The sequence below is a fragment of the Blastomyces gilchristii genome, assembly GCF_000003855.2.
Source record: "Blastomyces gilchristii SLH14081 genomic scaffold supercont1.11, whole genome shotgun sequence".
NCBI classification, from domain to species: domain Eukaryota; kingdom Fungi; phylum Ascomycota; class Eurotiomycetes; order Onygenales; family Ajellomycetaceae; genus Blastomyces; species Blastomyces gilchristii.
The window spans coordinates 1,022,498-1,035,993 of NW_003101672.1; the positions used below are offsets into that span (position 1 = coordinate 1,022,498).

At 46.6% G+C, this 13,496-nt stretch overlaps 5 protein-coding genes across 5 annotated transcripts in view; 3 read left to right on the plus strand and 2 right to left on the minus strand.

Moving 5' to 3' along the window:
• BDBG_05501 (vacuolar fusion protein mon1) lies at positions 1 to 3,184 on the plus strand. Its single transcript, XM_002623947.2, has 5 exons — positions 1 to 946; positions 1,013 to 1,875; positions 1,962 to 2,143; positions 2,294 to 2,528; positions 2,630 to 3,184. Exons 1-5 carry the CDS (start codon positions 316 to 318, stop codon positions 2,636 to 2,638), a joined length of 1,920 nt encoding a protein of 639 aa, XP_002623993.1. The 5' UTR covers positions 1 to 315; the 3' UTR covers positions 2,639 to 3,184.
• BDBG_05502 (RecQ family helicase MusN) lies at positions 2,600 to 8,629 on the minus strand. The gene is made up of 5 exons (XM_002623948.2): positions 7,913 to 8,629; positions 4,282 to 7,850; positions 4,141 to 4,219; positions 3,779 to 4,090; positions 2,600 to 3,721 (listed from the first exon to the last, which is right to left on the minus strand). Exons 1-5 carry the CDS (start codon positions 8,334 to 8,336, stop codon positions 3,417 to 3,419), a joined length of 4,689 nt encoding a protein of 1,562 aa, XP_002623994.1. The 5' UTR covers positions 8,337 to 8,629; the 3' UTR covers positions 2,600 to 3,416.
• On the plus strand, positions 8,596 to 11,923 carry BDBG_05503 (kelch repeats protein). Its single transcript, XM_002623949.2, has 3 exons — positions 8,596 to 9,303; positions 9,366 to 9,511; positions 9,641 to 11,923. The coding sequence occupies exons 1-3, from the start codon at positions 8,853 to 8,855 to the stop codon at positions 11,048 to 11,050; spliced, it is 2,007 nt and encodes a 668-aa protein (XP_002623995.1). The 5' UTR covers positions 8,596 to 8,852; the 3' UTR covers positions 11,051 to 11,923.
• BDBG_05504 (tyrosine decarboxylase) lies at positions 10,071 to 13,096 on the minus strand. Its single transcript, XM_031722193.1, has one exon. It carries the CDS (start codon positions 12,678 to 12,680, stop codon positions 11,160 to 11,162), a length of 1,521 nt encoding a protein of 506 aa, XP_031579014.1. The 5' UTR covers positions 12,681 to 13,096; the 3' UTR covers positions 10,071 to 11,159.
• BDBG_05505 (proline iminopeptidase) overlaps positions 12,987 to 13,496 on the plus strand; it is a 3,618-nt gene continuing 3,108 nt past the window's right edge. The window contains exon 1 of the mRNA XM_002623951.2: positions 12,987 to 13,436. Coding sequence (XP_002623997.1) covers positions 13,391 to 13,436 — 46 coding nt within the window. The 5' untranslated portion in view covers positions 12,987 to 13,390. The remainder of the gene's footprint in view (positions 13,437 to 13,496) is intronic.

Genomic DNA, 13,496 nt, shown 5'->3' on the forward strand with positions numbered 1-13,496 from the left:
TGTTGAGGCTCAATTTCCGCGCCTAAAATTAAACGCGGTCCCAAAACGCTGACATCACCATCTTTCACCTCTGCGCAAGTTTCGACACCACCACTCGAAAAGCAACATAACCCTTTCATACTGGCTGGATATAGCATAGTCGTTACATCTAATATTTATTCGATGCGCACATACTCTAATAACCGCTTGTAGCCATGTGTAGCTAGGTTGCTTGCTACCTTATCGTCTTTCGCGGCTCAACCTACTATTAACTTGCCCTACAAAATGGTCTTCACATAACCTCAGCCCTTCATCGCGCGAAATGAACGGCCGCAGATGGATTCAAAGAAGAATGGTGATAAGTTGCCAGGTATCGACATGGAAAACTCATCTTTGAGCATTCCAGATCCGTTACAAAACAACATGGATACCGCTTGTTCGGGAAGTAGCGGGGAGACCGCAGAAGTCCCTCCGGCTCTCCCCCCTCGCCCTACCATCGTCAGTTTCGAAAAACAACAAGTTACAGCGGGATCGTCTTCGAAAATAAGACCTTCGTCGATGCATAATTTACAGTCAAAACCTACGACTGCCTTGTCCATAACAGATATCAACACTCAGAACATGCCTGATGGCTCCAGCGATCTATATGCATCAACGGCTGGGAAAGTCGTCCCTGGGGTGACTATAGGGTCTAGGTTAAGTGGCACTTATCTGAGAAGCCGCAGGGGAAGCGATGCTGGCGATTCTATAAGTGTACGGAGCTTCGTCCCTGGCGGCGAGAACTCCGATGACGCTAGTCTTTTCGGGGACTTTCCCGTAATTGGAGGCGAGGAGTTTTCATGGACTGAGGGTGGGGAGCATGCGGGAAATCGAGACTTATTGGAGTCTGAGGATGAAGAAGTGGACTATGATTTCGAAAATGAGTTCGACGCCGTCGATGAAGTTGAACCTGATGGTTCCAATTCAAGTAAGCCGGTTCTTAATTGCTCTCAAAATTCCTAACGAATGTAGAATGAGCACTGATGTGTTATAGAGCGCATTGTCGAAGCATGGAAGAAGAAAAGAAAACATTTCCTTATTTTATCGCAGGCAGGAAAACCAATATACACAAGACACGGCGATAGTGGGTTGATTTCCGACTATATTGGCATTATTCAAACGATCATATCCTTCTACGAAGAGTCTGGAGACGCCCTGAAAAGTTTCTCGGCTGGGAAGGCGAGAATTGTTATTTTATCTCAAGGACCATTATACCTGGTTGCTATCAGTCGCCTTTTCGAGAGCGATACCCAGCTAAGGATGCAACTGGAGGCATTATACATGCAAATTCTATCCACTTTGACACTTCCAAGTCTAAACCACCTGTTTTCTATCCGACCATCGACAGATTTACGCCGCCCTTTGCAAGGAACAGAGTCTCTTCTCTCATCATTGGCCGATAGTTTCACTAGAGGCTCTCCGTCGACTCTCCTCTCTGCTCTCGAATGCCTTAAAATCCGAAAATCACATAGACAAACCATAAACAACACTCTTTTAAACACTAGGGCTGAAAACCTATTGTACGGGCTTGTCGTCGCAGGGGGCCGGCTTGTGAGCGTAATCAGACCAAAGAAGCACTCGTTACATCCAGGAGATCTACAACTGATATTTAACATGATTTTTGAAGCCGATGGGGTGAAAGCTGGTGGCGGAGACAGCTGGATTCCTGTTTGCCTGCCAGGCTTTAATAGCAGTGGCTATTTGTACATGTATGTCAGTTTCCTTGATCTGCGTGGTGATGAGAACCATGCTGCAAACCAAAACACGAACAAGGACGACTCCGTTGCCATAATTTTGATTAGCCCGGACAAGGAAAGCTTTTACGCACTTCGGGAGATGCGTGATTCGGTAGTCGAGGTAATTAACCCGTTTTTTCCTTTAGAAAATCACCGTTTCACCATAGTCAGACCATTATATCTTAGGGAACTGATCGTTGTATCTAGCAAATGGCGAAAAACGGCAGCATAAACGTAATTAAAGCCGCAATCGACAAAGGTCGACCTACCACCACGGACATCATACCTGGAACCGTCTTACGGCATTTCCTCTACAAATCAAAAGCCAATGTCCAATTTTCGATGGCCTCATATCATCCGGACTTCTCAACGATTTTGGGGAGACGCAGGTCTGTAAATACATCCTAAAATCACTATTTTACCCACCTAGCGAAATCTATACATATTCTTTCTACCGAGCGAGGAAAAAAAAAATGCCAACGAAAGTTAAGGCCATAGTAACTAACTACCATTGTAAATGGACACGTTACTCTCCCCAGACTCTTATCAACCTACCATTCCCTTCATTCTAGTGTTCACGCAAAACATGCGCACGTCAGGGTCGAGCATAGGATAACGAATTCCATGAATGCCCTTGCTTGGATTACGCCTGTATTTGAGTTATATTGTGTTGCCGGACCGAATAGTAATCGGAACGCTCTTTCGCAAAGTACAAGCAAAATCGCTCAGTGGGCACAGCAGGAAGGAGAGAGATTGTTTATTATTGGTGGTGCTGTGAGTCTTTATCTTCACTTTTTATTTTTTTATTTTTGCATTGATGGAAAAAAAAAAAAAAAAAAAAAAAACCCAACTAATGGGAGCTCTTGTTCTATTAGGTATTTTAAAGCTATTTTTCTCGTCAACATTTCATACACTTTCTTGTTATTCGCCTTGCCCTTGGAGACAGCCCTGACGCAATATCCTTCATCGTCCTCAAAGATCCTGATGGGCGTGGGTTGGGCCGGGACGGAAGGAGTTGGTAGTATTATAACGGGATTGTTATGAAAGATTCATTTTTTACCATGTATGGAAATTCAGGGGCGATTTGTCTCCAAAGGTACAACCAGAGCGCTGAGATATCAATAATTCCTACTACCAGACGAACCGAAAAAAAAAGGGGTTGGAACTGCTTCTAAACAAAGAGATTACACGCTCTGAATGTAATGTACATACATCGCCCTTTGATAAAGTATAAGAAAAATAAGAAAAATAAATGAAGAACCCGAGAGATATATATATAGGAACATGGGGTATCATGAATATTGTAAAAGGCTTGCGCCGCGTAGCAATGCATTTTTTCGATGCCACACTTTCATCGCCCCAGGCTTACTTGCCCTATGGCGTAAGATATACTGTCAGCGGTCTATTAGTCCGTGCGTCTATCTAGGTATTTGTTAAGTCTATTTTATGCTGGGAAAAAATGATAAATACGGGTGAGAATACACAAAATACAGCAGCGTTAGACAGGACGCCCGGGTGGATTCTCTGAGGAGAAACGTTGAAGGACACCACCAAAAAAATTGGGAGAGACGAACTGGAGAAGGGGAATGTCCGAGTATGAACCGCGATGCAAAAAAAATGGAGTTCGTTTTAGATTGAAGCCGACATGACGAGCGGTCCACGCTATGTAGGCATCATACCAATGCCACCACGGGAGCCTGATCCGGAACCTGAACTTGCGCTGCGTTTGGTTGGATGCGTAGACGATGATTGGGCCTTTTTCTTCGAACGAGAGTTTCCAGGCTTTCTACTTGAAGTTCCGCTAACACCTCCACCACCGCCCGCACGAGATTTCGTATTTTTCCCACGAAATGAATTTCTACCATATCTATTATACGAGCCGGATCCTCGCTTTGATGAGCCGTATACCTGACTGGTATAATCACTAGTTGTAAGATCAGAATTCCGGGCGGATTCTAGTTGAGACACTGTCGAAAAGTACTATTAGCTGCGAAACTAATTGACTGATAGCAAGACCAACTCACTGCGGGCATTAAATGAGGCGACTTCGTCGTCTAGTTCGAAGTAAGAGCTTTCTTCCCCAAGCGGGCCGTCTGCAGCCCTTGTGTCACCAATAAAATCATCAAAGTCTTCCCCAAGGCCAATTTCGGAGTCGCTACTGATGTTGATGACGATCTCATGATTCGGGTCTGGAACCAGAACTTCGTTCCTATCTCTCTCTGCCAGAAGTTCCTGGTATCGATGTTCTGCTCGTCGGATCAGTCGAAGAAATTGGATTCCATACCGATCGACTTTGTCAGGATTAATGTTGGGGATTTTGAGGAGTTGGTTTGTATCTGCTATTAGTTAGTATCTTATTGCCATCACCCCATTATTAGGAACATACCTTGCGGCAAGCTGATGGCCATTTCACGCAAGATAGCATCGGGAAATGGCTGATTGCGAAGATTCTTCTTCATCATTATCTATGATGAGATCAGGTTAGCACATTTGAGAAGGTGGATGAATTATATAGCATGTAACCTACCTCATGGCAAGCCTCTTTGGCATAAAACATAAATTCGTCAACTATAATACTCTGAAGAGAGTCAAGCCGAGATAGTTTTCCGTCATCGGTGATTGGAGGTCCCAAGTTTTCATCATACGATCGACGGGGTACTCCAGCCTCACGTACAGGTTCGAAGCCATCACTTTCATCCTCATCTTCTTCGGATGCATAGCAAGCTGTATACCCTCGTCCAAGCTTGCGTCGACGCAACGATTCTTGGATTGGGGACGATACATTTGTTGATTGTGGATACTCATTCCCTGCAGCACGGACCCCGGTTCCGTGACTTCGTGTCGTTTTCGTCTTAAGCTTCTCGGTAGCCTTGCCATTGGGCAAAACCCGAATCGGGAACATCAGTTTGTTACGCCGGGCAAGAAACTCGCCTGCCTTTTCGCCAAGCTGAATATATTGAGTGGCAAAGCGCGCTTTGTTGAAAACATTTTCTTCCCTCAAAGCCTCTTCGCAGATCAAATGGGTAAACATTCGCTGCACGTCAAGGCGATCTAGGTCAGCTCCAATGCCAAATTCGGGAAAGTATTTATCGGCTGGGTCCGAATATTTCATTTTGGCACCCCTCAATATATCCACAGGGTAGAAATATGTCACCTGTCGGTTGCTTAAACGCCCGACGAGTTTCACAGCAGAAGCGGCGAGATCCGTGAAATCCCTTTCTTCAAAAGGTAAATCCGCTTTACAGTTATCGCAGGAGCGGTTACAGTTTTCTTTTTTGAACTTCTCATTAAAGTAGGTGAGAACTTGTACTCGCCGACAATCAGTCCAGTTTTCGCAAAACTGAACAACATGGCGGAGCATCCGATGCTGGCGGCTTTTCTGCTCGCTGCTTCCCTCCCCCTTGTCTATCATATGGCGTATGGATGCCGTATCTTGAAAGCCATAATATAGGTAACAGCCTGACCTTTCGCCATCGCGACCAGCTCGTCCAGTTTCTTGATAATACCCCTCTAGGCTTTTAGGCATTGAGTGATGTATTACGAAACGAACATCTGGTTTATCGATACCCATTCCAAAAGCAATTGTGGCCACAATGACGTTGTATTTTCCGCGCTGCCAATCTCTTTGAATCGATATTCGGTCATTAGAGGGCAGACCAGCGTGGTAATGGACCGCCTTTATTTTGTGCGTATCGCGAAGCTGTTCAGCCACTCTTTCACAGCTTTGTCTGGATAGGCAATATATGATACCCGCTTTACCACTGTATGATCCTTTGATAGTTTCGGCTATGCTTGCAACAACATTTGTGCCTTTGGGTTTCCGGCGGACCTCGTATATCAGATTCGGACGATTGAAAGACTGGACGAATACTTCGGCGTCGTGCATCCCAAGATTGTGGATAACGTCAACCTTGACATTTTCTGTAGCGGTGGCAGTAAGTGCCATGAGCGGGATTCCCGGAAACTTCGTTCTGGTGTTTCCTAATTCCTTGTAATCGGGCCGGAAATCATGACCCCATTGGCTGACGCAATGAGCTTCATCGATGACAATGCGTGCCAATTTACATCGGCTGTGCAGGTGACTCAGGATGTCAAGTAATGCTCCATTCTTGTTCACCATCTCAGGTGTGACGTAGAGTAACTGTATGAGTTTTTCGACGTTGGCGTTGCGCAGGGCCCCATATATCTCCATTTTCTCTTCTTTGCTCGCATCACCGTTTAAGACAGATGCCTGGATCTTGAGGTCTCGCAAATGAGCAACTTGGTCTTCCATCAAACTCAAAAGAGGGGATATAACAACAGTGACTCCTTTTGTCTTGCCGCTCTGGATGACAGAAGGTAATTGGTAACAGAGAGATTTCCCCCCCCCAGTTGGCATCAAAACAAACACATCTTTCCCACTTAGCGTAGCATTGATGGCTTCCAATTGGTTAGGGCGGAACCCAGGGAGGTTGAAACGATGTCGTAGTGCGTGTTTGACATCTTTAGACCAAGGATGTTGTAATGATTCGGGAGCAGGTTTCTTGGCAGAAGATGCTGTTTCACGACGTACAGTTTGACCCCCCAAGGAATATTTGCGTACAGACCCTTGATTCTCAAAATGTTCCGCTGCTTCGAGCATATCAAAATCGTCGGCGTCATTGTCAAAATCTAGCATGTCAGAGGCGACAGGTGTTCCCATATTTCTGGAAAAGAGATTGTCGTTGTCTAGCATAAATTCGTCATCGTCATTTCCATCAAAAGCCGACGTTTTGGGGGTAAAGCTTGGAGGAGTTTTAGGTTTCGTGGATGCCTGCGGGAAAGATTGTAATGGAGGATATGAGATATTAGGGCGGCAGGGAGGAGGTCCGTGAGGCTGGAAGGACATTGTAAGCTTGTCAGTGCATTGCTTTGGAAATTGTGTTCCTTTGATTATGATTTCATGGGCTGGCGGTTTAGTCCCATTGATGGCTGTCGCATTGTCAACTGCAAGAATCCCTGATTGCTCAATTAATTCCACTAATTTAGCTTCTTGTTCTTGCCCCTCTAGTGCAAGTTTTCGAGCTTTGTCGACATCACCAGAGGCATCCGGCAGAATCGCAGCTCGTTCGGCGGACTGTATTATCCGCTTTTTAAGTGCTTCCTGCTTAGCCCGTAATAAAGTGTACGTTGTTTGAGCCTGTTGGAGGCTTTCAAGAGCTCCAATCTTAGAATTCAAGATTTTATTTTCGTCAATCAAATCAGAGGCATCCATAGCATCCATAGCCCGTTGATATGCCATTTCTGCATTCCTGGAACGATCAGATTTAAATCTTTCAAGAAGGTCCTCGACAGAACGAGAAGGAAGAGCGAGGAAATTGACTAGGATAGGATTCTGGCTTCCTTGGTGGATAAAGGTGCCACGAGAGATAGAACTCCCTGAGACATTGCTGCGGTCTTCTAGTCTCTGCGCATTCGAGACAGGAGTGTGCTGTTGGACAGGAGAAGCAATGGTTGATGGCTGACAGCCAGTACTCTTCGGACTCGTTTGGGCAGCAGCCGGTGGGGATTTCTTTGATTTATTCTGTCCCTGCCAACCCTCTTTCTGCTTAGATAGCTTTGGATATAGGTTACGTCCGCTCAATGAGTAAGGTGGAGATCGGTAACCTTCATCGCTGAGAGCCGGGAAAAGATCAACTCCGTCGTCTTCGCCCTCTGAGTCACCAATAACCGGATGCAATAAAGCTTTCTTGGCCGATTTGTCACGAGTAGAACTAGAAACAGAGTCACGCTGCTCTTTCATATCCAGCGTTAATGGGGATCCCGGCGAGGGACTCCGCGATAATGGTTTTGTAGGGTACTTTAGGTCTGCTTCGTAATCCCCGCTTTTTCTTTTCACTCCACGATTGCCTAATGGCTCGGGACGAGATGCATAGTCTTCTCTCCATATCCGTAGTGGCTCTCCAAAGGCTTCAACGGTGGCCGACGAGGACGTATGAAGGAGAGTGTCACCCGTTAGGTCTATGGCATCAACATGTTTGGCAGAAAGCGTGTAATCGCCGGGGTAGGTGGCTTGACGAGACAGAAACCTCGGACTGGTTTGCCGTGGAGTAGAACGTGTAGCGTTCCATACCCTAGCTAAATATATGGTCAGTGCATGTTCACTCACGAGTAAGGGCTAGTTCATCGGGATTACAAACTGTGCTTTTTAGCTTGAGAAGTTGCCTCATTGGGGTCAGGAAAGCTATGGTTTTCTTCCAGCACACTAGGCGTATCTGGCGAAGCTGGAAATTTCTGTTTGATGCTACTCAGCATGCGCGGCTTCGTTGAAGACAAGGGAGCAAATTGAAGCCGGGCCATGTCCACATCCGAGATCCCAAACCCAGTCTCTGCCTTCTCAACCTTAGCATTCTGAGAACCTAAATCGTGCCCTATGGGTTCTAAGACAGATATCACTGTGTCATTGGCAGCATGCACTCCATCCAAGGGATTTCCAAAGTCAGCAGCACCTTGCCCTGCAACACTGTTTCCAGCTGCGGCTTGTGCGCGTGGTATCGATGGAGGTATCAAGGGTCCACGGTTCAACAGCCAAGACAGGTGATCTTGTAAATTATGCTTTGTCATAGAGTCATATCGTTGCTAGCTCGTAGGGGGAGGGCTCTCGGGGACAACTGGGGGAGCTGGTGCAATTCGTCATCAGCACGGAAGATGTTTGAGCTTGATAGTTATCTCTTCAACAAGCGTGTTGAAGTAATGAGGACGCGTTGGCACGTGATGTCAACCCACTTCCCGATGTGGCTTAATTGTTGTGGGGCAGACTTTACACAGCGTAGAGGGGAAATTCTTCTGAGGCTTTAACAATCGCCATTCATCAGTTGACAGTAGTACATATAAATAATAATAAGATCACTATCATCCACACTGGAATCGCTACTCAAAAGTTCCCGTTTTGGTTTTTAGGGCACATGAGTCATCCGATCCACTTTGGCTTTCCAGGTGGTTTCGGCCAATGAAAGTGTAACTCCTTTTCAATTCTGATTTTTACGGCCAATCCAATGGCCCAATCATTATTCTAGCTCGCACAAGCCGGGGACGCCCATACAAATATCTTTTCATACTTCACGCAGGACTTCAGTCAGGATGGCCAAAAAGGACAAGAAGTCCAAATCAGCGGAGCAGAAGGCTCGTATAGCCGCAAAACAGTCTAAAAAGGCGGCTCAGAAAGAGAAGAAGATCAAAGCAAAGGGACAGGCTGATGACAGTGATGCTGAAGATGTCGACCTGGATGCTGTTTTGGCAGCATATGCAGAAGAACAGGCCAAGTTCCTGAAGGTCACAGAGGCCAGCTGTGGGCCACCATCGCCCCGATCTTCCTCTACCTTGATCGCGTCACCCGCAGGTCGAAACGAACTCTTCCTCTTCGGAGGAGAGCATTTTGATGGCACCATAGCCACCTTTTACAATAACCTTTACGTCTACCAGGCTGATAAGCATGAGTGGCGCGAGGTCACTAGCCCAAATAGCCCTCTCCCCAGGAGTGGACATGCTTGGTGTCGTGGCGGAAATACAGGTGGAATTTATTTATTCGGAGGTATGCACGGACTGTATTATGCAAATATGCAAGGTAGAATAAAATACTGACAGAAAATATAGGAGAATTCTCCTCACCAAAACAGGGAACATTTTATCATTATAATGATTTCTGGCACCTAGATCCATTGACAAGGGAGTGGAGTAGAATTGAGACAAAGGGAAAGGGGCCACCTGCAAGGAGCGGGCATAGAATGACTTATTTTAAGGTAGGCCGCCCTTGTCTGTATTATTATCATGTGGTTGTTAAACGTGATAGTTTATTGAAGTAAGATGTCCAAAGTTTTTTGAATATACGTCTAATGTATAATTTCACTTCGGTTCTGACTTTTTCCCAGAATTATATATTATTATTTGGCGGCTTCCAGGATACGTCCCAGCAGACAAAGTACCTTCAGGACTTATGGATATATGACTGTCAAAAGTATATGTGGCATAACGTTATTCTTCCTCCCGCGTCCCAAAAGCCAGACGCTAGATCATCGTTTTCATTTCTTCCACATGAATTCGGCGCGGTAATCTATGGAGGATATTCTCGAGTAAAGGCGACCGCTGCGGTCAACAAGCAACAGAAAGGGGGGGCGCAGCGTATGATCCTCAAGCCATTTGTTCACCAAGATACCTGGTTCTTGCGCATCACCCCACCCCCTCCCGATGCCCCCCACACTGCAATTCCCACGATCCGGTGGGAGCGGCGGAAAAAACCAGCGAATCCTCCAAATCCGTCGCGTGTAGGCGCGACTATGGCATTCCACAAGGGAAGAGGGATTATGTTTGGCGGTGTCCACGACGTTGAAGTAACTGAAGATGGAATTGAAAGCGAATTTTTCGACAACCTTTACGCGTGGAATACGGATCGAAACCGCTTTTTCCAAATGTCGCTTCGCCGACCACGAGTAGCAGGGAAGAAGCAGCAGGCTGCTGCGCAGGCCGCAAAACGGAGCCGAGGCAGAGCAGATGAAGAGGAGCTGCTGCGCAACCTTGCTCTCCTTGAATCGAAGGTAAATTCAACCAAAATAGAATCTCAGCCAATGGATGTTGATTCTTCAGAAAAAGAGGGTGAGGATACCGGAGAGAAACGAAACTTGACAATTCGCTTTGAAATGCCTCACCGCAGGTTCAATTCTCAATTAGCAGTGCTGGATGATACCCTGTTTATGTTTGGCGGCACCTTTGAGAGAGGGGATCAGGAATTTACATTTAACGACATGTATTCTATTGACCTAGTAAAGCTAGATGGTGTGAAGGAGATATTTTACAGGGAGCCCGAACATTGGAACGATGCCATTGCAGTCGACAGCGATGAGGAGGACGAAGATGAGGAAGAATCGGACGATGGCGAAAATGAAGATGTGGACATGGAGTCAGTAGAAGTAGCGTCGACTGCAGCGACAAGTGTCATCGCGGAACAGGCGCAGGCGGAAATGGAGGTCGAACAAGAACCAGAAACTCTAGTCAAGGATTCTCAACCTCACCCTCGACCTTTTGAGTCTCTGAGAGATTTCTTCGCCAGGACCTCCACGGAATGGCAGGATATTTTATTGTCGAAGATGACCGCTGATAAAACTGGAACAGAAATGAGTGTGAAGGAACTCCGGAAGGAAGCGTTTATCCTGGCTGAAGAGAAATGGTGGGATTGTAGAGAAGAAATCACAGCTCTGGAGGACGAACAGGAAGAGGCTGGCATTGGGGAAGTCGTCAGTATGGCCGATAGAAGTGACGTTCCATCTGCAGGGCGTCGGAGATAAGGGTGGGAAAGAGGCTATGGTATTCTATCAATATTTTCCACATATGTGGATAATATGTCTATGGATATATATAACACAGTACATCTAACGTGCTCTTCTTTCTGACATATTATTCCGCAATTTCACGCAGCACTGAAGTTATCACTTCAAAATCCTTCTCTTCGTTCACCCTCCAGTTTGAAATTGCAATTCTACACGCCGGCTTGCCGTCCCAACTCGTTCCGGACACATATATTTTTGAAGCGGTATTGATTTTGCTCACCAACACCTGATTTAAATCTTCATCCTTTGCCCTAAATAGAACAATTATAAATGTGTTCTGCAGAAGACTTTCCTTCTCTGGGTCGTGAGGAAGAACTGCATAGGCGGGATGCTCAAATAGCCAGCCAACAACCGACCTAGCAAGTCGGATTTGTCTTTCCAACATATCCCTATACCCGTCCTTTCCATATGCAACTAATGTCGCATACACCGGCAGCGCTCTAAGGCGTCTGGAGTTCTCAACGCCATTGTTACACGGAGGTGGGATCCCGCCGCCACCAGCACTTAGATAGGCAGCGTTAGGATTCCGGCAGACGTCCTCTGCGAGGTCCGCATGGCGGGAGAAGAAAAACCCGCAGTCGTAGGGAACGTTGAGTAGTTTGTGACCGTCTCCTGTAATTGAGTCTGCTAGCTCAAGCCCCTGGCATCCTTTCCAAATGTGATCAAATTCCCCTCCACTTTTTAAAATCCGTCCAAACATCCCAAAAGCGCCATCGACATGTAGCCAAGCGCCGTACTTGTCACAGAGCTGCCGTATCTTTCTGAACTCTTCCAATCCCCCTGTAGCAAAATGCCCCGTGTTCACTTCGCCACAGGACACCGCAACAATACTTGCCATATCACTTCTGGCCAACTCCTTTTCTAAATTCTCAAAGTCGAACTTAAGTGGAACCCAACCATCACCAGCAGCACAAACGCTTTTAACATTTGCCCGACCAATACCTAGAATCCCCGCTGCCTTTCCAACTGACGAATGGGGATATGTAGATAGAACTTGTAGGCCTTTTAAGCCAGCAGCAACCAACACCTCCGCCATGCCATGCTCGCCCACGCTTTTCATAACCTCCCGAGCCGCACCCTCCTTCCTCTCCACGGCTACCCGAAGAATAAACTCTCTCCCCAGCGCCAGTCCGAGTACATTGCTACCCGTGGCGCCCGTCGTCATAGTCTTATGGGTCCATGTTTTGTGATCCAGATCGAACATATCAAGCAGAAACGTCAATGCCCGATCCTCCACATCCGTCGCGACGGAGTGGTCTGGAAGGTGCGCGTGGACATTCTGGTCATAGGCAGATACGATATTGTCAGCCAGCAGGGCAGCGGGTGTTACGCCACCTGTGACAAAGCCATAGTAATTGGCGCTTAGGCTGCTGCCGTTGAAACCGGGAGAAATATCGTTGACTATATGCCTTTTTGTCTCTGAAAATCCCAGGCCGGCGCTAGGGAGCGGGGATATCAGGGAGGAGCGGACGTGGGAGAGGGTGGTGGATGTGGGGAGCGGGGAGGATGTCCAGGGCGAGATGGCCTTCTGCCAGATTTGGGAAGGGAACTCTTTATCCTCGCGGGATTGGAGGGGTTGAATGCTCATGGTTGGGAAGGTTTAATCGATCACTTACGTGTTTATATTGTGTGTATGTTGCACCGTGTATGTTATGACACGCACATATCCCTTCTGCTTGTTATCCGAGAGATATTTACTACAAGCTCCTCTGGACAAAACATCACCATTTATCGGCTGGAGTCAGCGCTAAGAAAAAACCTTGCCCTTTTTTGCCTTATTCGGCCGAGTTTCTCTAGACACGGCGTTGTTTCAACCATGGTATTATTAAATGAGTTATAATCTCAGCAGCAGTTTATCTGTTAGATGTAACTAGTTAACTTATGTAATAGCGCCATAGACCATTGTCCTCAATCATATAAGATGGTGATAGCTTGTGGCCCAAAACACGAGGAGGTTTGAATTATTTATATGTACTCGTATAGATAACATCGCCTAGATATGCATATCCATACCATAGCTAGACCGACAGCGATCTTGGGTGAGGTTTCGGAGCCCTACAAATAACTTACTAACCCCGCGCCTATCTACTTAACCTTTGGTCCATTGGCTAGGTTATTTATTTAAGTTACCAGTAACTAACTAGTTGTTCACCCCTCAACTCTCCCAAATACTACGCGCCGCGAACACACAACCATCTCCTAAACCAGCTGTTCCCAAAAGGGATCCTCTTGAGTTCTCAGCTCAGTATCCCCGCTGCTATCTGCTAGATACTCTAGCATCCTCAGCTCGTTCCCATCATGTGGCTCGCAAAACTAGTCAGGTCACAGGCCCATTTTGTTCCAGGTGGGTGGCTTGGGCTGCTTTGTTTTTATCCGCAATAACATTTGATATTGCACAGCCATA

Bases quoted from the DNA above. Each gene is read 5' to 3' on its own strand.
- BDBG_05501 (XM_002623947.2), top strand. From the start codon at position 316: ATGGATTCAAAGAAGAATGGTGATAAGTTGCCAGGTATCGACATGGAA. The intron at 947-1,012 runs GTAAGCCGGTTC...GATGTGTTATAG, and splicing joins ACCTGATGGTTCCAATTCAA to AGCGCATTGTCGAAGCATGG. The intron at 1,876-1,961 runs GTAATTAACCCG...CGTTGTATCTAG, and splicing joins TGCGTGATTCGGTAGTCGAG to CAAATGGCGAAAAACGGCAG.
- BDBG_05502 (XM_002623948.2), bottom strand. From the start codon at position 8,336: ATGACAAAGCATAATTTACAAGATCACCTGTCTTGGCTGTTGAACCGT. The intron at 7,851-7,912 runs GTTTGTAATCCC...CCATATATTTAG, and splicing joins TTCTCAAGCTAAAAAGCACA to CTAGGGTATGGAACGCTACA. The intron at 4,220-4,281 runs GTAGGTTACATG...ATCTCATCATAG, and splicing joins CCAAAGAGGCTTGCCATGAG to ATAATGATGAAGAAGAATCT.
- BDBG_05503 (XM_002623949.2), top strand. From the start codon at position 8,853: ATGGCCAAAAAGGACAAGAAGTCCAAATCAGCGGAGCAGAAGGCTCGT. The intron at 9,304-9,365 runs GTATGCACGGAC...CAGAAAATATAG, and splicing joins TGGAATTTATTTATTCGGAG to GAGAATTCTCCTCACCAAAA. The intron at 9,512-9,640 runs GTAGGCCGCCCT...ACTTTTTCCCAG, and splicing joins ATAGAATGACTTATTTTAAG to AATTATATATTATTATTTGG.
- BDBG_05504 (XM_031722193.1), bottom strand. From the start codon at position 12,680: ATGAGCATTCAACCCCTCCAATCCCGCGAGGATAAAGAGTTCCCTTCC.